At 43.5% G+C, this 22,119-nt stretch overlaps 3 protein-coding genes across 7 annotated transcripts in view; all 3 read left to right on the top strand.

Moving 5' to 3' along the window:
- The first annotated feature begins 879 nt into the window (after positions 1–879).
- Positions 880–9,315, top strand: SELENOW (selenoprotein W). The gene is made up of 6 exons (XM_061597147.1): positions 880–1,046; positions 3,190–3,214; positions 4,641–4,694; positions 6,534–6,608; positions 7,628–7,745; positions 8,636–9,315. Exons 1-5 carry the CDS (start codon positions 1,018–1,020, stop codon positions 7,700–7,702), a joined length of 258 nt encoding a protein of 85 aa, XP_061453131.1. The 5' UTR covers positions 880–1,017; the 3' UTR covers positions 7,703–7,745; positions 8,636–9,315.
- A 4,447-nt stretch (positions 9,316–13,762) lies between these two features.
- LOC133370999 (histone H3.3A) lies at positions 13,763–18,993 on the top strand. 4 transcript variants are annotated; one of them, XM_061598038.1, is made up of 4 exons: positions 13,763–13,896; positions 16,574–16,729; positions 17,021–17,174; positions 18,287–18,993. In XM_061598038.1, exons 2-4 carry the CDS (start codon positions 16,602–16,604, stop codon positions 18,413–18,415), a joined length of 411 nt encoding a protein of 136 aa, XP_061454022.1. In that variant the 5' UTR covers positions 13,763–13,896; positions 16,574–16,601; the 3' UTR covers positions 18,416–18,993. The 4 variants fall into 4 exon arrangements, with proteins under 4 accessions (XP_061454022.1, XP_061454021.1, XP_061454023.1 ...); XM_061598037.1 differs by having other exon boundaries at positions 16,571–16,729; XM_061598039.1 differs by lacking the exon at positions 13,763–13,896 and adding an exon at positions 14,385–14,483 and having other exon boundaries at positions 16,571–16,729.
- Positions 18,994–19,075: 82 nt separating this feature from the next.
- Positions 19,076–22,119, top strand: part of LOC133370997 (homeobox protein otx5) — a 56,748-nt gene continuing 53,704 nt past the window's right edge. For both annotated transcript variants that reach the window (XM_061598036.1, XM_061598034.1), the window contains exon 1: positions 19,076–21,821. The gene's annotated coding sequence lies outside the window, so the exon portion shown is untranslated. The remainder of the gene's footprint in view (positions 21,822–22,119) is intronic.

The raw sequence follows: 22,119 nt of genomic DNA, 5'->3' as shown, positions 1-22,119 counted from the left end.
GGAGCTAATCAGAGTAAAAGGAGATGAGTCAGCTACTGAGAGGACTCTTATCATTAGCTAATTTTCTCCTCTTTCATGCTTATTGGCCCCTAGGGACATCTGGGATAAGGCATTAACAAGGACCTCATTCTCAACCCAGCAACAAAAAGGGGGGGAAAGGGGGCATGGCTGTGACTAACATGAAGGAACCCTGCACTTCTGAATTTGCTGCTACACTACTGTTTATGACAGGAACTGAGACCCTGCTGCCTTCCAGATGTTGTTGGACTACACCTCCCATCATCTCTTGCTATTGGCCATGCTGGCTGGGTCTGATGGGAGTTGCAGTCCAACAACTTCTGTAGGGCCCACATGTTCCCCATCCCTGCTCTGTATGTATCTTCGAGATCAAGTTTATCCATGGGATTCTACACCTTTCTTGGTTGCTATTACGTCATGCCTTTTAAAATGCGTTCAGGGCATTTATGAGCTACGCGTGGCTTTAAAAAAAACTAAATTATTGGGCAGAACGAAATACCCTGTTTCCTTCCACAAGGAGGTGTGTCCGCTAATTGCTAGTCATGCGTTTTAATATAATAATTGGCCATAGTATCTCGATTTCCCAAGCTGCTTTCTTTCACGGGGCATGCGTCACCGGACAACGCAACTTCTGCACCTGCGGGCCGTCGCTTCCACGAGACTCGTCGCAAAAGGATTGGATGATACCATAGTAGGGCAGAGGGGAAGAAAGTACTTTTCTACTTACAATACATTTTGCGCCTTTTCCTAATTGACGGTGTCGAGCGGTTGATGGGTGTGTTTGTTATTAATATATGGAGAGGAAAACAATACGGGAGGGAGAAGGAAAGGGGGTGGAAAAGAAGTGGGCTTTCCTCTCCCTCCCCTCCTTCCGGAGGTAGTGGTGTAGCCCGAACGTCGTGATAAAAGCCTCCTTCTCGCAAGGTTTCTAAGCAGACGTTGGAGGCCTGAGAAAGTGGTTGTTTGTGAGTGTGACGGGCAGCGGATATAGACGGCATCATGCCTCTCCGAATCAAAGTGGTTTATTGGTAAGAAGGCATTGCAGGAAAAATGTTCTTATTGTTGCTACGATGGTTGTGCTTCTTTTTCTTCCTTCTTTTTTTCGTCGTCTTGGTCTGCAATTAGGAACTCCGACCCGCTAAGCAACCAAAGAGGCTTCCTTCATTAAAAGACTAACAGATTTTATTATTGCGTACGATTTTTATCCTGCATCGTGTTTCGCGCATCTGACGAAGTGGAATCCACAGAAGCTTAACATGGTTGCCTTTAAAAGCGTGCAAGATGCCTTAGGTTGTGCTTGTTGCTTAAACAGCCTCGTTTCTCCAGCGGCGCAGGTCTTCTTAATGTTGCGTGGTTGTGTCTGTGCTTTCTAGAGCGAGGTTGCGGGGTAATAACAATTGAAATTGACAAAGCTGTACCTGAGGCCTTATCTTGTTCTTCTGCCTGTGGACATCTGAGGGGAAGACTCCTCTGGGACCTCTTAAAAGCCAGTGCATCTGTTGAAGCATTAGGTTTTGCAGTTTGAAAGTGCCCATTTGATCAGATTGATACTTGGCATATTCTAACCTCCTTTGAGGCACATATACCTGTGTGGGAGTATAAATGAAAACTATGTAAACGTTGGGGATGACATGTCTGAATTTTCCTAGTCTTTGAGACCTGTTGTGGGGTCTTTGTGTGCGTAAATAAAGTGTTGTGTGCATTTTCTAAATTTAAAAAACTGTTAAATACACACATACCCAAAAAAGTTGAGATCAAACAAATATGGCCGACTCTCTGTGGACAAACCAGCTGTATGCACTTGGGTGCATTGGAGTAAACAGGATGTTCATTTGCCTTCTGGTGAGACAAGTTAAGGGTCCCGTGTTAAGAAACGATGTATGATGTATAGCTTTCAGGTTGTCTCCATGAATGACAAATTGAAGGTGGTTATTTGTGGGTATTGTAGTACTTAGTTCAGTAGATCATTTGCTCTGAAACCATTAACCCCTCTCCATTAAAAACAACAGCCAAGTGAGGGGAATATTTATTAGAAACTCGGAAACACAAAGCATAAAATTGAAATCGGGTCCCGGGTCTTGCTTGCTCCAGTCTTTGAGCCTCTGAGTACTCTTGAGTACTCTGCTCTCAGATTCAGTATAAATTTATTTATTATCATTATTTATTAGACTTTTATACCGCCCGACTAGCAATAGCTCTCTGGGCGGTGAACACAAGAGATACAATAAAATCACACAATATAATACATCAAAACATATAAAAAACAAAACAATCTAAAATCAATTACAACAGATTTTAAAATTAAGTAACTTGAATTAAGAATAAAGAAAAGCTACACCCTGTAACACTGCAAGTTTATGAGACTTATAAATGGAAATCTGGCCCTTTAGCTGAAAAAGTTTTCCCCTGAGTTACAAGATGCCAACGGGTAAATGGGAAGGGCCCAAGATGGATAGCCTCTCCTATACTTATGTAGGACTAAAAATATGGTCCCCCAGTGGGACATTGGAATCTGAGCACTTTAAGATAACTTGTCAAAGCCTTCGGGCCATCATCACCCCAAACTTAGCATCACTTTTTACAATGACGGTCCAGCCTAAATCCAAAGTAGTATTTGGGGAGAAATACACACAGATCTGGTAGTGACAGGATAACAAAGCTGTAAAGAATAGATTGAAACCTTCATGGGACCAAAAACAGTAGGAAGCTGTCTCCCGTACCCAAAGAAGTTCTCCCAGCTTTGTTTGATTTGCAGGGCAGAGGGGAAAACTGATTCTGATCTGAGGATCTTGGCTAATTGCAGGCGGCTTGGCAGCTACAGAAGCAAATACCTCAGGCGTGTGTCTTTGCCAGTTGCCCTCTAGCCTGAACACAGATCATGCCCTTCTAGATAGCTACAGATTTTGGCACATGCTTTGTCCTGAATGGTGTTCTGTAGGCAACTATTCTTGGGCTTGATAACAGGGCAAAATCTTTGACTTCCTTTCAGGGATGGGGAACCTGTGGCCTTCCAAATGTTGTTAAGACTCCGACTCCCATAATTCTAGTAGTCTGGGGTTATGGGAATTGTAGTCCAGCAACAACTGGGTAGGGGAGGGCACAGGTTCTCCATCTATACTTGATTGTAAACATGATGTTGCATTAACACTTCCTCCTATTTTTTCCTTGTAGTGGGGCCTGAGGATACAGTCCCAAGGTAAGCTGATCGTTCTGCTTGGCTTGTCGCAAAAATAACATCCTTGGCTCTGGTTGAAAGAGCCAAAATAAACTGCCGGTTGGACATGGCAGTGCAGCTGACACACCTGCAGTGGCAGTGCTCATTAGTCCAGTGGCCAAGCAGCATTTCCTAGTGCAACAGCATCTTACCTGAATCAGCAGCCGTTCTCCTGAAGGAGAGTGAACTACATCTTCTGGAGTTTCTTATGTTGTCCTGGGCTAAGAAGGTTCAACGGGTCTTTCCTAAAGAACAAGGGATGCCCGTACATGGGGGGAGAAGAAGGTGGCAGTGAAGGTGCTAATGAATGTGACCTCTTTGCATCCTATTGGTCCGTCTAGCTTAATATTATCTATGCTGGCTGTTGCTCTGCAGGGCTTCAGGCAGGGGTTTCTCGCAGCTCTATTTGGAGATGTTGGGGATTGAACCTGGGACCTTTTGCACGCGGAGCCTGTCCGTCACCTAGCTTTCCACAGCACTCTTAATCTGAAAAATGTGTCGACCTTAATATTTTTGGTAGCAAGAGCACCTGCAAAATAATGCTTTAATATTAAAATAATAAAATGTTATGAGTCGCCTATCTGGCCGAACCAACGGTCACTCTAGGCGACGTACACTGATAAATAAAATACAATATAAAACCAGAAAACCACATTCAATAATTAAACTAAACAGCATTAAAAACTAACCCATCCCAGAAATCCTATAGGCCTGCCTGAACAGCCAGGTCTTCAGGGCCCGGCGGAAACCTATCAGGGAGGGGGCATGACGAAGATCGAAAGGAAGGGAATTCCAGAGGGCGGGGCCCACAATCAAAAATGCCCTCTCTCTGGTCTGCACCAGCCTAGCTGTTGTAACTGGTGGGACCGAGAGAAGGTCTTGTGTGGCTGATCTTGTCGGGCGGCATAATTGGTGATGCTGGAGGCGCTCCTTTAGATAAACTGGGCCGAAACCGTATAGGGCTTTAAAGGTCAATACCAACACCTTGAATTGGGCCCGGTAGACAACTGGTTTAACTCCTTTTATGAAGGGTAAGTTAGAGCAACAGGCTTACATCTCCTTGAAAGCTCTTGTGACACAAGTCTTGTGGGCCAGAACCCATTTTGTCAAATGAACAATTGGTAAGTGCCTCTACAAGGCTGAAGTAATCTATGTACAAGTCCCTGGCCCCAGAACAGTCCCTGGCCCCAGAACAGAGTCCCAGCTCCTAGGCTATTGGCCATGCACAGCATAGGCTCTGCCACTGAGCCACCCACAGCCCCTCTTAGAAATATGGATTATAGTTTCTGGGAGAAGATGAACAGCTGCTCATGACTCCTTAGGGCAGGGCTTAATTTCTCTGATAAGCACAATTATGATTGGATGTTTCTGAACTCTAGCCAATTTCTCCCTCCTCCTCTTCTTGTAGTATCAGCAGCTCAAGAAGGAACTCGAAAAGGAGTTTCCGGGCAAGCTGGACATAGTGAGTATATGCAGTTGTGGTTGGCTTGGTTTTCTTGTTTCCTTGCAGTCTATGTGATTCACAAACAAGTGACAATGCAACAGGGGGGAAAGAATGTGATGTTTCAGTTGCCCTTTAGTGTGGGATGCAAAGTTTATTCATTTAATTTGTATCCCACCCTTCCTCCCAGCAGGAGCCCAGGGCAGCAAACAAAGTGCTAAAAACACTTTAAAACATCATAAAAACAGATCTTAAAATACAGTAAAACAAAACAGCGTTAAAAACATTTTTTAAAAAACAACGTAAAAAAAGTTCTGCACAAAAAAAGATGCACTTCTGAGACCTTCTGAGGCTTTGTCCTGCACAAAAGGACCTGATGTGGGCTAAAAATCTGCCATAATCAATATCTGGTGTGCTTTGTAGAACTCTCTTGGGTGTTCTATAAACCAGTGGGGGATTTTGACAGCTTTCATCAAAGATTTTGCTACTGCTGAGCATCTCCTGCAACTTGCAGGCCCAGGATAGTGTTTGGTTGTGTTTTCCAGGGTGCACTCTTGGTTCATGCAGGGCAGCAGTAAGACTCATCTGGCCTAGACAGTACTGCTGTGAATGGAATGTACAGACAGGGTATAGTGTGACCTGGTACGAAGACAGAGCCCTATTTGTCTATGTAGCTGAGTACTGTCTACTGAGTACTTGTTGCATACAACGCTGGCTCTCCGCCCCCCTGCCTCCCACAACAGTCCCTCCCTAAACATCTAGAGCACAGAGTAGGGAACTTTTGTGGCCAAATTTTAATCTCCCTACTCCGGCAGGCCTAACTTGATGTCATAGTGATGTCAGGTGATGCTGTACTTCCAAACCTCAGTTGCCAGGACTTCAAAGAGCTATGCAGAACTGTTTACAAAGGACATCCAAGCAGCCCTGTGATTCTCTTTGAACCTCTGGTTTATGGAGGTTGAAAGAGCAGCACTGGGAGGGAGAAGCGGCTTCCATTCAGTGGAAATTGCTTTCTCCCCCTTGAGCAAGGTGTGGGAGGGCACCTTACTCCAGCAAAGGAACAACTGGGAGTTCACTTCAAGCTCCTGATTGTTCCTTTGAAGCTCCACTCTTACCTGCCACACACCTGATGTAATGCATGATGTTGCATTTGGGCAGGTGGGTGTGGCTTCCCCAAAACAACCTCGTGGTCCAGATGGTAAGCCTGGTAGGTTGAATTTGGCCTGTTGGCCAAATGCTCTGCACTCCCTCCCCTTCCCACCACCTGTCTTCCTCGGTATTGAATTCTGCAATGAAAAAAAGTGCCCACCCATCTCCAGCTTTGGTCCATTAGCAACCTTTTCTTTGAACCATTCAGCTCAGCAACAGCTCGGCTCTTAAATACCTTGTGATATAAGTTCTCAATAATGACCAATGAGCTTTTTCGTTTTATCCTCCATAAAGAAAAGGAATGACCCTCTTGCCTCCATCATGCCCCAACATCATCTGTAGTGCACAGGGAGGTTGGAGCAGATACTCTGGGCAGCTAGATGTGGGCATCTAGATGTAGAAAGTTCTTGATGCGGCTGCAGTAGAAATATTGGAATAGGGACAGATGTAATAGGGACAGCCGGTTGCTTGGCATATAGATAATGGCCTGTAGATAGGCAAAGTCTAGTCTATAGATGATGGCAGCATGGTAGATGCACATGGGATGTATGAAAGGGTGAGTGGGAAGATAATATTCTTAGACATTCCCTGTCCCTTACTGTTGGTGTCCAAAATTACTTGGAGAGACATCATCGTGCTTGCATCTAATGAGAATCCAAAATGTGCAACTGCTTCTTAAGGTGACACTCACACACCCCACTTTCTATCTAGAGTGGTGAAGGGACTCGTGAGGTCACAGGATGGTTTGAAGTTATGGTGGCTGGGAAGCTGGTGCACTCCAAAAAGGTAAGCAGTTCTACAGCGTCTCCTTTCTGGGTAGCATTTCTTACCAAGACAATGTAGGACAAAGTCCTTGTGAGCATCTGTTACCTCACATAGTTGTGGGTTGGAGTTAGTTTTAAAACATTGGAAAATACAATTCAGCAGCTTGACATGGCTTTCTGAACTGTAGGAGTTTTAGCTTATTTCCAGGGGTGGTGAATATTTTTCTTCAAGGTGGGGAATTGAAAACATGCACATGCCCTACAAATTTCCCCATCTCAAACATCATCTTAAACCAATGCACTGGTACAGTAGTGGAGAACCCGCGCCCCTCCAGATGTTGCTAGACTACAACTCCAGTCTTCATTGACCATGCCAGCTGGGGCCACAGGTCCCCTGTCTGCAAAAGCACTTGGTTGTTGTGGGGAAGAGTTGGGCTATACCTTTTTCTCCCTGACACGCTGCTAGTTAATATTCAAGAAGACTCATGGAAGAACTAAAAGATGCAGTGCCCTCCCCACCATGCCTTGGAGTGGTAAAGTTCAGCAACAGTGGAACATAAATGCCCACATAGTTCTTTGCCCTTCCCCCCAAAATACAAAAGCAGATCAAGTGAACATTTTTATCCCAGTCTTTAATATGTATTGGCCTCGAAATTGCATTTATATATGTTTATTTTTAAAGCGCTTTAGGATGTTTAATGGGAAGTGATTCATAAATGAAATGAATTGAAATAAAATAAAGAATACATTATGCCAATAGGTAAGTGTAGGCCTAGTGGCAAATGGAGGCAGAAGTTCAAAAAGGATAAAAATTCCACACTGAGAAGTTGAATTCTGCAAGCAGCCTAATAAACTCTGCAGTCCCCTCTTGATGCAGCACCAGACCAGGCCCATGTCTTTGTACCATTGCACTATCCCTACACCATAAGGGAATGTTGTATAGGCAAATAATCAAACTGGTGGCTTCTGAAACTTTCCTTGAAGAGTTAGGAGTAGGGGGTGGAGAAGCTCTCTCTTCTAATGTTGCTTTCCTTCTGCCAGAATGGAGATGGCTTTGTGGATAATAATGCCAAGCTAAGCAAGATAATCATGGCCATTAAGGGAGCCTTGGCATAATGATGGCTGTAAGAATGCACCAACAGCTCAGTGGATAACAGAGGTAAAAACAGACTGTAAATATTCATGCCTATAATACATATGCTGTCAAGGCTCCTGGATCCAGGGTGGGGTCCCTAAAGGAATCAAACTGCTCAAATTACAGTTAAACAAGGCTTTTTTGAAAAATGTACCAGTAGACCCTCCCATGATGATCAGGTCCACCTAGTGGTAGATCTGCTTAATACACTGGCTCTGGGTATATCTGCATGATGATGCCAAATGACTTTGTACATATACAATAGGGCCCCACTCATACAGCAGGTTACGTTCCGGACCCCTGCTGTAAAGTGAAAACCACTGTAAAGCGGAACCAATTGACTAACATTGACCAAAATGGTGCCTGGCGGCAAAAAAAGCCATAAAAGCGGAACAAGCGCCGTAAGAGCGGGGCCTTTCTGCAATTGATAACCGCTGTATTAGGAGAACTCTGTAAAGCAAAGCGCTGTAAAGCGGGGCCCTGCTGTAATGTAAATGTGAAGCCTAAGTAGGCTAGAATGTATACTTCTAAATGCTTCTGTCCTATCTCTTGCCAATAGTATGAGGCTTCAAGGCATTTTATTTCCCCGTGCAAAAATGGCTAAATGAGTTGGTGGCCACTTGCTGTTCTAAAGCATGATCTTTTATTTTAGTTATGCTGGGGAATAATTTGGAAATAAGCTCTACCACATGTGAAATGTTTCTGAGCATGTGCAGAGTCCATCTTCCTGACTGAATGGCTAGAATACTGGCTTTGCGAAAGCTGCCTAAAATAGCATCTTCTGACCTGTGAGTGTTGCACTCGAAGCATTTGGCACAGTTGGCAAGGACAGGGTGCCCTTGAGAAAGCAACTGCTGACTTGCCCTTCCAGCAGCAAAATTGTATAATAACTTGTCTCACTCTTCCTTGCTTAGTTCAAAGAAAAATCTGTTTTGTTCATCTTGGCCGAGCGCTTGATGACGGGAGCTGCTGAAATGTCGTCAGACGCGTGGCAGTTCCCTGAAAACCTTTGCGTAGGATGCCAGCTTGAGCAAAGCCTGATGGAAGAATTTGGGCTCTGAATAAGATGTGCTTCGACACCCATCTGCGGAACTGGGTTTGGCCTCACAGCTGTGACGCCTAACACCTTGGTTTTCTGTACTCATTGTGTGCTGCATGTGATCTCGACTTTTTCTGTTCTGGTTTTAATAGTTGATATTTTAATGGTGGTAACTCTGATCTAGGATCACCATGGAGGATAGGAATAGTGGAGACCCCTCACAAAAAAGTTGTTTCTGGGTTCTGAGGTTATGCAATGCTCCTCAGTGCTTTCAGCTTTCTATGAGGCAATCATGTACAATACGCTTACAGAGTGCTTCCAATATATGTTGAAGTCTAATTCTCATCCAGCCAAAATGCTTGCCTTTCAATTAACCAACTTTCTAGGCTTAAAACATGGAACTCGAGTATTTTCTTGTTCTTTTCCCTCCCCCTCCCAATTTTCATGATGCATCATCTGTTTTTTGCTACTTTGCTGTTTTTTTTTAAAAAAAAAAGCTGAATCCAGTGGGCATCCAATAAAAGACATTGCAAGATATTGCAACCTGTGTGAAAACACTGACTCTTGCGTATTTGTGCTTAACTATAGAAAGCCAAGTTACAGCCTGTTCACATCTTGTACCAGTATCTTAGTTTTTCAGAGCTGGGATTCTTCACTGACTTTTGTCTGCTTGTTCAGGGTCTTAGGGCACTGTAGATCAAAGTTTAGCTGAAGGGAGTGCAATGGATAAAAGGCTGCTTTGTATACCCTATGTGTGTATCTTTCTGTGAATAAAGTTTTGTGGTTTGTCTTCTCCCATTCTCCCACCCAGCATGAAAGAGCAGACTTCCTGTAGCCTGCATACTTTATTTTGATTAAGAGATCAAGTTCAAGAGCTTCTCCACATAGTGCCTGCCCAAGACTACTATAGCTTAATTTGCCTAAAAGGATTGCTGTGATGAATAAAACTGTACAATTAAATGCTTAATTTCTCTCTCTTCTGCCCCCCCCCCACTTTAAGGCATGCTTAATGCGTGAAGTGAGATTTCTTTAGTTTGTATGAATGTGTAAATGACAAATGGAATAACCCTAAGAAAAATATTTACAAGTGGTAGCATTTAATTTTTTCATTAGTTGAGAACCCATTGAGGAGACTCCTGTCTGAGTCTGTAATAGATAAAACATTAAAGAGTATGGAGTGCTCTTGGAGCAAGAGGTGCTCCAACCTGTGTCATGGTATCTGTATCTTGTATGGTGCATTTAAGCGTCCTGATTTTGCTAATACACTTTTGTATCCAAAAATCTTCACGTTAAAGGGAACTATAATCAGCTTGGTGCAAGTTTTGGCTCTCAATTTGTGCCTATTATAGAATACGTAAAGGCTAAATCTCAAGTTTAAATACTAAACAAGAGCTCTTAGGTATCCCACTGTGAGGCTTATATGAAGCTCTGTTCTGTAGTTGCCATGCCAACAGGATGCCGTCATTTAGGTATTAATTCCTGCTTTGTTAAGCAGCTTAAGTGGTTCCTTCAAAGCTGCACAAAAAATTGCTTTAGTTTTTGTTCCATTTTTTACATAACGAGTATGGAGCTGAGGAAGTGGTGGCTTTCCTCAGAATAGTGTAGCATCATCAACATGTATAGCACTTTCAGAAAGTACAAGAGAAGAAAGAGGTCCCAGCCCTAAGGAGCATAGCAATTTGAAGTTCAACACTAAGGCAACAACAGATGAAAGGGAAGGAAATAGAAGCAGGATTAATAGGAAAAGACTACTTGGTTTCACTGTTTATACATACACACTATACACTGAAAGCACAGGGCTTCCCCCAAAGAATCCTGGGAACTGTAGTTTACTACTCATAGAGCTGCAATTCCCACTATCCTTAACAAACTTTAAGTTCCCAGATGCTTTGGGGGAAATAATGTGCTTTAAATAGATGGTACAGTGCAGCCTTAGCTTTAGTGTTTTGACTTCCTTCCAAAGAAACAGTTTCAAGTGCAGCCCTTTGCAGCATCTAGGGTCGGCAAGGATAAGCTTTGCCCAGTAGTGTGGCGGTGGGGAAATCTGTGGCCCCCTTTAGCTGTTGTTGGACTCCAACTCCCATCAGCCTCAGCCAGCGTAGCCAATGCTCAGGGTTGAGGTGTAGTCCAGCAGTTTTAGAAGGCTGCAGGTTTGTCACCCCTGGCTTATAAAGGAATGAACCCAAAGACAGCAAAAAAAAAAAACACCCTGTGCAGAAGGCATTGAATTTCAATGAGGAAAAGTGGGTGGGGACAGGCTTGATAAGGCAGGTGAAGAAATTCTAGAGCCCAACAAAAGAAACATGAAAATGGGAATGGATGATAATGAGATTTAAAGGAAAGCAAAGGAGCTAGCATGAGAACACAACTGACTTTATAGTTCAGAGGCATTTGTATGTACATTTATCCAATTTTTTCACCATGTTCTGTACAGAGTTGTGTGTTCTAAACTTAAAATGAGGGGGTCACAGGAAAAAGCAAGATACCTCCAAGCAAGCAAAGGCAGAAAACCAGCTAACCTCTGCTTGTGTGTAGAGTTCTGTATTGCTGGGGTGGGGGTATTGGGCTCATGTGGAATCTTATGCACTGGGCAATTAGGGGGTTAAGTGGATACCACATTAAAATAGAGGTGCTGTATAACAACTCCATTCCGTCTTCTGTCACTGCTCTTAATGGCCCACAATGGCTTTTTTGTTGCTGACTTTGCTACTTGTTTTATTTATTAGATTTATATCCTGCCCTTTCTTCCATCTACTTGTTCACAGCTAACATCCACCAGAGATCACTCCAAGTATCTGTTACACGTGGGCACATTTGGCACCGGTCCTCTCAACCCACAAATAACTCAGAAAATATTAGAACCGGAGAGTGTGGGTGTTGAGGCTGCCCCATCTGGGATTAGAGCAGGCATTTAACCAATAGATAAGACTGAAGGTCGCTAAGTCTTCCTCCTGTAAGAAAGAAGCCTCTACACAGCAGTCCTTCTTGCAAGTTAACTTCCTTAATCTGTGTTTCAGTATGCAGCAATAAATAAGATGGAATCTGTGAAGTACCTCTGGAGAATAATCATATTTACTTGACTTATAGTTGCCTAATACAAATATAGTCTCTAAGCAACTTGCAAACAATAAAAATACAGATTCATTACATTTAGTATGAGGAGCAAGAGAGGTGGGGACCAACACATAAATGCTATGGTGAATTCTAAGCCTCAACAGCAGTGTTCCAACTAGCCTAGAACAGGAGCTTTATAGGATGGTGTAGTTCAGGGCCAGGAAATAAGGTTTTACTCTTCTGAGTTTTCCCCTGCTGAGCTCTGAAGGACTGGCACACTTGATTGCTAGATAGAGGAGTTTCTGGAGAATGGGAAAGGATGGGAATAAGCTCCACATAGGAGGGATTTTCTAATCTGGTGCATATCCCCCTGACCCTAATCCCCATCTCCAGGGTACTATATAAATTGTTAGGGGCTTGAGGCGGCCAATCCCTCTCCAATTGACAGTTGCCTCAATATGTCATGGTTTCTGCAGGTCACCTAGTCCTTGCCCAGCAATTTGTGGAAAAGGGTCACTGATCAGATAAGAGAACTGAATGCTACAATCCTGACAGCAGGAGATATGAGAATAATTGGTCCAAGGACAGACATTTTAGTATTCTTCAGAACTTAAGGCATCTTGGCAAGTCTAAACTCTCAGACAGTCCATGACAAAGGAGTTATATTAGGGTCTGCTACCCACAGACCACCGTCATCCTGCCAAGCAACAAACACCCAGCAAAAAGTATGCTCTGCAACATTAGTGGGGCCTGATATAAACGGAGACAGGCCCATAACTGTAACAGAGCAGCTACCTCTTATGTCTATATGGCTTTTTTCTTCTCAAAAGTATTCTTCTCGAAATACTCTTAGAGCCACCACATTGAGTTGCCTCAATGTTTGCTGTGCAATGATTCCTAAGCATGTTTAGTCAGGGCTAAGTCCTGCTAAATAAATAAGGCTCCTTAGGTAATGTTCTTAGAATTGCAACAATGCTGCCTAATTCTATGTTGACTAAGAAGTAAGTTCCATAGTTAACATTTGCAAAGGCTGGAACAGCCAGCAATGAACAATTTGAATTGTGTCCTATTGATACAAAGTCCTTTTAAAAAGACACACCAAATAACAGATTTCTGTCCCAAGCAATCTGGCTTGGAAGTCAGTCTCACTAAATTAATTGCTGCGGAAACATGTTTGGGATCCAGCTGTATATATCCGAATTGCAGTTCACTAGTGAAATTCTTATAGTGTGTGACTTTAGGTCTCTGTACATATCATGATCCATTTAGGATTTCATTAGCATGGAATTTGTGGTGAGATCTGCATGGCCCAAGAGATCTGGCCTGATACAAGCTCATAAGGCAGCGAACAAGGAGTGATTGCCTACAGATGCTGTGGCATGACATAAGGTTGGGTGTGATTCATGCAGGCCTAATTCTATGCAAATGGTCAAGATTTCATAGCACTACAATGTATTTGATATGACATGTATTTTAATAGTGTTTGATTATTGTTATAAAAGGAAATAGGGTGATTATCTTAGAATGGTATATGAGACTGATTTGACTCGCATGTAATTCTGGTAAGAATGCCGCAATGTGTAACGACGTATTTGACTGCGTGGACCTCGATATGACATGTACAGGTTTGACACATGCAATTCAGCATCTCTTATGTACGAGGGTGGTTACGATACGGGATGTAAAACAAACGAGGCAACTGACATTTGTGGAAAAGGCAACTTATGATAGGTGAAAAAACAACAAGCCCTTTTTGTCCATTCGCATTCATATTTTCTGTTTGCTGCGGCTCCTGTCCCCTTCTGGGAGCAGACAGAGAGGGCCCGACTGTGGTGTTGACAAGGCACACAAGATGGCTTCTGAAAAGCCTCGTTCACCTCAATTGACCTGCCGTTTTTTTTCCACCCATTCCATCCCCCACCCCGCTTCAGCCCCGTTGCATGATGGTTAAGTAGCCTGGCCCTGGAACGCGCCATTTTCTGTTGGGGCTGGCGGGAAAAGCGGGAAGGAAGAGCAGCGCGAGCGTCGCCGCGGGACGACCAACGGCTCCAACGGTCGCTGAAGTGCGAGGCGTAGACTCAGGTAACAAAATACCGCGAGCTGCCGTCTCCCGTCCACGTCTACCCTCCTCCTTTCCGCGCGCTCTGGTTCGGTTGGGGAAAAAAAAGGGGGTGACTGAAAACTGAGGTCGTCTGAGGAGATGTATCTGCGCCCCCCCCACCGCTCATACACCAAGTCCCGCCTTCCGTCTTCATCCCACCGCCTATTGGCTGAAAGACTGAGGATTACAGCCTCCTCTCTGATAGGTTGGAAGCCCCGAGACAGCTAGGAAGCTGATTGGGGGGGAACTGTTGTCAATAACCGGGGAGTATTTTGTGATTCTCTGCCCTCCTCCCTTTTGCTCTCCCGGGTTATAAACCAATTGGCGGGTCGCGCGCAGGCCGGTCAGGAGGAAGGGTTCTGCGGCCTACGGGGGAGGCGTGTTTTGTGTCATTTGATTCCGGGGAGCCAATCGGAGGAAGCGTTCTCCGCAAAGGCCCCTGGGGCGCGTAGTTTTTTTTTGTAATTGGCTCATAGGTGACTCCAGGTGTTCTGTCCGTGTAAACCAAATAGGCTGTCTTCCCAGAGGTCATTGCAGCTGACCCCCTTGAATAAAGAACGTGCTGCCGGTCGGTTGTATTTCTCTTCCCCCCTCCACCACGCTTTTTTTAAAAAAAATGTTGCTGCTGCACGCGCCGCCTCCCAACCCACTGGAGGCTTTAGGGGGGGGGGATTGAGGGCTGATGTTGCTATGGCAACTGCCACTTCTGCTTCATAAGAAGCTGTTTGCCAGAACTGTGGACCTCTTGGGGTTGCCAAGACCGTCTAATCATGGGGGGGGGGAATTCTTCCTCTTTGCTTCTAATTTAGGTTTCAAAACAGACGTGGAGGCTGGTCCATCTAGGGCAAATAGGGCCCTGCCCCGCCAACCTCAGTCTGCCCTCAGCCATCCCCCACCTGCCTGCCTTCTTACTTACAACCAGTCCAGGGGTGGCTCAGCGTGTCATTGGTTCTGGCTGCACCTAATGTTGGTGCTCCTGCCTTCCGCCCCACCAGTCTCAATGGGTGCCATCACTGCGAGCCAGTGAATCTTAATTTAAGTTAAATAATGACAGGTGTATAAGGGTTTTGTGGATTTTTAAGCCATTTTCAAATGGTAATGCACAAACACATACAGTGCGATCCTGAGTCTGTTTGCTTGGAAGTAAGACCCACTGAGTTCAATGGAAATTGCTCTATGAGTTTAGGGATGTACCTGAGTAAATAGTGTTTTTAAAAAAATAAATAAATACAGTGTTCCCTCACATATCTGTTCCTGAGGAAACTCCCCTTGAAAGAGAAACAGTCAGTTTTTGGTGTGTGTGTGTGGGGGGGGGGGGGATAGGCTCTCTACCTCTCTTAGATATTTTAGAAATTGAAATGCCATAATTATTTCAGCATTTGCTGAGTGATCTGCTCAAAACATTTATGTATTTTCATAGCAGAAATATTTTCCCTAACAAATATTTTAATATTTGCTGCTGTTAATGTTTTTATTTATTTACTTAACGCTCTGGTCTTGTGTCCTCCATGATGCCCTGCCTTGCTTACAAATATTGGAGATGGTTTAGGAAACCCTATATATTCAGCACGTTAGATGAGGTTGTTACTTTTCATTACAAGCTGTGAAGGAAAAGTTGTGAATCCAGAGTAGACCTATATTTAGAACTGAGATATGAGCAAGAAAGGGTGGCTTCTACACAACATTTGCATGTTCGCACCCAATATTGTTCATTCCAGAATAATAAACACCAGCAGTGTTACATCATGAGATTCTGATTCACATCCATTAATGTGGACTAGAATGCTATCTACCCTTTTAACAGTCTGATCATACGGTGTTTCTGTCTCCAATAATGTATCTTTGCTAATCCTTACTCAGCCCAAAACGAAGAATTAAAATGCAGAAGTTTTCTTGTCAGTTTTTTGCTTCTAACTTATCTCTGATCTTTTCATACCGGGAAAAATATTGCATCTAATAAAGCGGGCTCTAATCCATGAAAGCTTATGCTACGATAAATTTGTAAGTCTTTAAGATGCCAAAAGACTTGTTGTTTTGCTGCAACAGACCAAAATGGCTACCCTCTTAATGCCTGTAGATAAAGCAATTATCTATATTAAATTATGGTCTATGTGTTTCTTGGGCCTTCTGAGTTTTACAGTGTCTACTCAGTAGTAATCCCAACTGAGTTTAGTGGAACTTAACCCCCAGGTAAGTGTGTATACGATTGCAGCCTTATATTAGCTGGTGCCTGTTTGATTTTTAAGGGGTGGGAAAAGAGGGTAAAGGCTGTGGAGCCGTGTCAGTGCAAGACAGTGGAGGAGTCTTGAATATTAATTTACACTAGAAAGTTGTTGTGGGGTGCTGTTTTAGATCTGATTAGGTTTCTCCCAGATCTATGCTTCTCTTATCAGTAGGGTTGTGCATGTTGGTGTCTGAAACGTTCCTTGAAGATCTGGAAGGTTTTCTTCTTCATAAATATATCCTGTTCATAAATGTTTTCAACATAAACTGATGGCTTTCCAAGGAAATTGATGGGTTCTGAAAACTAAGCCCAAGGCTCCGAAGTTGCTAGTGAGGCTCACTGTCCAGAACTTTAACTCTGCGTCACATTTGCATTCTCTCAAAAGTGTTGCGTCTTCCCATAAGCTCATATCTTGTGCTTCTTTCCCTTAGCAGGTTTCTTGCATCCTAAGGACCGCCCAGGATGGCCCGTACCAAGCAGACAGCTCGTAAATCTACTGGTGGGAAAGCTCCCCGAAAGCAGCTGGCCACCAAAGCGGCCCGGAAAAGTGCACCATCCACTGGTGGAGTGAAGAAACCTCATCGTTATAGGTACCTGGAACGGGCACTTGATAGTAGCATTTTTTTTGGCCAATATTGAGGCAGGGGGCTCTTAAGCCTACAATCTGGGCAGCCCCCACATTAAGTGCGGCTGCTCCCCAAAGTTGTCATGGTGCTGGGGACTTGGGAAGGATGGGGTGCTGCTCAGTTTGTACACTTCTGTTCTCACCAACTGTTATTTCTGGCTGTGTTAGCAAGGAGGAGTTGTAAGGCTTTGCAAGGGGGTTGTTCTGAGAACCTTGTTGAAGGAGATGCAAACTCTGCTCATGTAAATCCTTCCAGGCCTGGCACTGTGGCACTGCGAGAGATCCGGCGGTACCAGAAATCTACAGAGTTGCTGATCCGCAAGTTGCCATTCCAGCGCCTGGTTCGCGAAATCGCCCAAGACTTCAAGACAGACCTGCGATTCCAGAGTGCTGCCATTGGAGCTCTGCAGGTTTGTATCTTGTTTCGTTACTGTCTCCCTCTTCTTTAAGAAACGCACTTTTAGCCTGCATGGTTCCAGGGCACTGTTCCTTTCTGGTAGTTCTGCTTTTTGCAGCAGAACTGTGTCATGTGACTTCAACCTGTTCTGTAAAACCTGCCCTCTCATGCTTTCTGCCATTGACAACTTCGCAATTCATAAACTGCATCTAGCATGGTTCAGTTGGACATACTATATCTGAGGTGGAGACTTCTGTCCATATCCTAGCAGAGTTGTTGGGGGTTGTGTTTTTCCTGTTTCTGTTGGAGAGAGCTAGAGGGGTTTGATGTCTTTTTACAGCTCAGCTGTTAAAACAGGTGGGGAACCCGGGCTGCTTCAGCTGTTGTTGGACCCCCAACTCCCTAACAGCCTCATCCAGCATGACCAACAGTCAAGGATGATGAGAGTTGTAGTTCAGCAACATCTGGAGGGCCACAGGTTCCCCAGATGGACTGGGGCAGGCTTGTAGAAGAGAAAAGACCAGGAGCTGTCCCACCCTCCCTACCAGTTCTCCTCCTTTGGTGGTAGTAGCGTCTTGATTGTTCTTGGAGCAACTCTATTTGCCCAAGAGTAAGTGAGGAACAGATGCTGACCTAGAAGGTGAGGCACTGCTGCTTCCGAAATAAAGAAAGAAAAGGCTAATTGTTGCTGTCAAAGATGAGAATTGTATCAGTATGTGACAGCACCTCCTCTACCTGGGAGCATGGGGCATATTTCTTCACCCCCTCCTTTCGCATCTTCCACCTTTTGTCTTTTTCATCTGGTAATGCTCCTTTCTTCAGGATTCCAAAATGGGCGAGAGGGAACTGAATTGCATGTATCCCTTCGGTAGGAGGATAATGTATGTGAATTGGTCTTCTGTTGCATGCAAGGCAAGAGCTTGAATTTTGAAACCCTTGAGCATGTCACCATGTCCACACGCAGAAAAAGCACCCTGCATTGGGATTGAAATATAGCCTGTTGCAAAACTCTGCTGTTGGTTTGTGCCTCAGTCCCTCTCTACATTTGTGTATTTCAAAAACTGTTCCTTATAAACCAGTTCCGTTTCTAACTCTGCATTTTTTAAAATTTCCTTGTCTTGATAGGAGGCCAGCGAGGCTTACCTTGTGGGTCTATTTGAAGACACCAACCTGTGTGCCATCCATGCCAAGCGGGTCACCATCATGCCAAAAGACATACAGCTGGCCCGCCGCATCCGTGGTGAAAGGGCTTAAGTTCTGCTCCCTGCTCTAACATTTACACCCCTCCCCAGGCAGCCCTAACCCTGCTTGTGCAGTGTACTTAGAATACACTCCAGGTTTTATTTTTTTCTCTCCTACTCCTGTTTGTAGTGGCTAGGACATGTGAGGAAATGTTAGATAATCTATTGTAGTACCTCTCCAAGATCAGGAGACTTGCTTCCTATTCATCATGTACAAGCAAAAACAAAAAACCTTTGAAATCTGCAAGACTTCTGGATGTTGTTTTTTGTAATTTTTTTTCAGAATTGCAAAAAAATAATAACCCAACAGGGACACTTTTGAAATATCTGGTTTTGTACACACAACTTAAGTAGATAATAGGCATTTCAGTGATAAAGAGCTTTTGGTCTTCAGTCTGTAAAATATCTGCAAAGAACACTACACTCTTCTTTTGTTAGTTGAGTCTTTTTATTTTTATTTAGGCAAAGAGTGCTTTCTAAATCCTTTTTTCCTATTTTCCATGTGTCTTGTGTCTGTGACTCTGACCTTTGTACCAATAGGGACTACTCATCTTGAGGCAGTGAAGAAAAAATAAATGTTGAATGACAACATATTTGCTTCCTTAATTTTTACTTACTGGGGGTTCATGAAAGACCTTGTCAGATTCCACTGTTTCACAGAAAACAAGACCACCCTGTGTCTGCAAAGCTGTTCACATACCTTGTCTTGGCAATCCTTACAATAGCCCTGTTATAGGACAGGTCAGTTTCAGTATCCTTATATTGCAGAGTTGAGCCTAAGAGAAGAATGATTTACCTAAGGCCACCCAGTGGATTCATAGCTAAGGTGAAATTTGAACCAGGAACTTTTGGGTCACAGCTAATAGCCTTGACACTTGAGAGAGATATTTTTAGGACCCACTCTAGTTGCGATTGTATTAAATATTTTAAATTTTGTATTTTACATTGTTGTGACCCACCCTGGGACCTTCTGGAGAAGGGTTGGGAATAAATCTAATAATAATCCTAACCATGTCTAGTCAAGAAGGTAAGAGCTACTGAATGCAATGGAGCTTACTTCCAGGTAAGTGGGGTTAGGATTGCAGCCTCAGTCTCCTACTCTAGCTTTCTCTGTAAATGTGGTACCTGTTTTATACAGTTGTCTGTCTGGAAATAATAGCATTGAATTAGATTGCCAGTCACATGGAAATAGAGATGTCTACAGCCAGTGACAAGAGTAATTTGGAAGGTGAAGTTTTTCCTGACATGAAGATAGAAAAAGATTTGCCTGCTAAATATTTGAGTGTTTGGCTGCTGTTACTGGCCCAGTTCTAGTGTCTTTAGAAAAAGTTGGTAAAGCTTGGGTTGTATTCAGTTGTAGTTCTACTCAGATTAGACCCAATGAAATAAAGAAACATGACTAAACTAGGTTTGTTAATTTCAGTGGGACTACTCTGAGTAAATTTAGCAGAATACAATTCCTTGTCCTGAATTCAAGCCCACCTCTTGTTTAGGGTTAAATTAGACTCTAAATATTAATTGTGGGTACAGCTGCACCATTTAGCTGATCAGTCAAATAAAATTCTGTGGTTAAATTAACAGAAATAGAAACTAAGAAATTGCATGAGATTTTTGGGGACATTGTGCTACCCTGAGCCAAACGTCAGTGTATCTCTGGGTAGAAGAACGTCCCAAACAATAGCTATGTATGCTGACTGAGAAGAAGGGCACTTTAGTCTGCTGCCCTAGATCACTGCTTGTTTGAAAAAACACATGGGACTTTTTTATTCCAGTGTGTTAACATTGGCTGGGACAAAAAAGCAAAATGCCTAATGGCAAAAATGAATAGGTTTTATGGGATTTTTTTGTCCCAAGGGTTTTTGTTTACAGAAGTAAAACTAGTGTAAATAGTAAGTGGTTGAAATGTGGGGGTATCGTTTACTACTGTGAAGTTGACAATATAGTTGAAGAACTACATAGAGTAGGTCTACTTCTGTGTCAATTCTGCAATAGAAAGTGCACCTCATGACTTTACCTGTATGTGTTGGAAGAAGGTTTTAACAAGGTGAGTCCCTGCTTAATCAAACAGCAGGTTTTGCAGAAACTGTTAATTATTCTAATGAAAGTATTTATTTTAAAAAAATTACATATCATTCTTCACCTGAATAATACCAGAACAGTTCACAAAATACAGTGAGATAAAATTCTACCCACTATAACTAGCAATATTCCAAGCTGGGAATAGTTCACAGTTGGCACCTGCCTTATTTCAGAGGGAAGGGACTTCCATAGTTGCAGGTACCACTGCAGAAAAGACCTTTCCTCAAGTTGCCATATATTGTGCCTCAGCTAATGGTGTACCATCAGGATAACGTCCTCCATAGATCTTAAACAGATCTACATGGGGAAAGTAATTCCTTCAGATATGTTGTATAGGTCCTGAGTTGTATAGGATTGTATGTCAGCAAAAAAACACCTTTAAATTTGGCTCAGGAGCAAATTGGCAGCCAAATTCCTTCAGAATTGGCAAAAATGTTGCAGTAGGGTAGGCTGCTCCACTAGCTGCATCATTCTGCACTAGATGCAGCTTCCAAACCATCCTTAAGAGCTAGTTACAATCATCCACTTTTGAGGTTGCCAGTGCATGGGTCACTGTGGCCAGGCTATTCCTGTCCAGGAATAGCCGTAGCTGGCCACCAACCAGAGCCGGTAAAAGGTGCTCCTAAGTCCTGGAAGACACTTGTGCCTCAAATGGTAATGATGAATCCAGAAGCACCACCCCAGACTATATACCTTGCAAGCCTGTCCAGAACAAGCACCCTGCCTGACTCCTGGACTGGGGAACCACCCACTCACAAGGCTGTCGTCAGGATTCAGTTTCAGCTTATTGCCCCTCATGCAGCTCACGAAGTACATACTTAAAAATCAGTAGATGATAGGCGCCTTCTTAAAGACATTCCTTCTTGCCATACAGGAAAGAATGCTACTTCTGAGATGATGCCTGCTGTGTGGCATGTGCAAAGTCTAAAAAAAATTTTTTTTTCTAAAATAAAATTGATTTGTTTTAGTCATATGTAAATATATACACAGCAGTTTAATTATCAAAACTCCTACAAATTGATTTCTTTGATAGTCCTAACAGAGAGTAGTCAACCCCTGGCGCTAACAAGGACTCTTGACTTTTATCATAGGTTAAATAAAATACCCGCAACGCTTGAGGCACTACGGATTTAATTAGGCGTTGTAATTTAATGGTATGGGGCACGGGATTAGAAACACAATCAAAGATTCTTTTTAACCCTGCACACTCTTCTCATCCCCAGCCACAAAACTCTCTGTAAAGAGACTTCACTTCTTTTAGGAAGATACTCCTGTTTGCTGATCTCCTATCTCGAGTTGGTGGGTGGAGAGTGCCATCCTGTGGCTGCTCTCTGCTTAAGGTAGAGATTGCTGCGTATGTGTGCTTATTGCATGTGTTTCTGTCTGGAAGGTACATATAACCCAAACCATCCTAGATCTTAAAACTAGCACTTTGAATTGTGCCTAGAAAGACTGGGGGCGGGCGGGTGGATGGGTCATATGCTCTAGTGAATCTGAGAAACTGATGTACTTTCCTTTAGATTCTTCAGAAGGTATACCTGGCAGAAATTGTCCTTGCTTGGCATCTCTTAAAGGATCTTCTCTATGTCCACAAGCTTCCAACTGTCCTTTGCCTGGACACTTCCTATCCACTAATAG

The sequence above is a fragment of the Rhineura floridana genome, chromosome 15 (genome assembly GCF_030035675.1).
Source record: "Rhineura floridana isolate rRhiFlo1 chromosome 15, rRhiFlo1.hap2, whole genome shotgun sequence".
Lineage (NCBI taxonomy): Eukaryota > Metazoa > Chordata > Lepidosauria > Squamata > Rhineuridae > Rhineura > Rhineura floridana.
This window is presented reverse-complemented; position numbering and strand designations above follow the sequence as displayed.

Bases quoted from the DNA above. Each gene is read 5' to 3' on its own strand.
- LOC133370999 (XM_061598038.1), top strand. From the start codon at position 16,602: ATGGCCCGTACCAAGCAGACAGCTCGTAAATCTACTGGTGGGAAAGCT. The intron at 16,730-17,020 runs GTACCTGGAACG...AAATCCTTCCAG, and splicing joins AAGAAACCTCATCGTTATAG to GCCTGGCACTGTGGCACTGC. The intron at 17,175-18,286 runs GTTTGTATCTTG...TTGTCTTGATAG, and splicing joins CTGCCATTGGAGCTCTGCAG to GAGGCCAGCGAGGCTTACCT.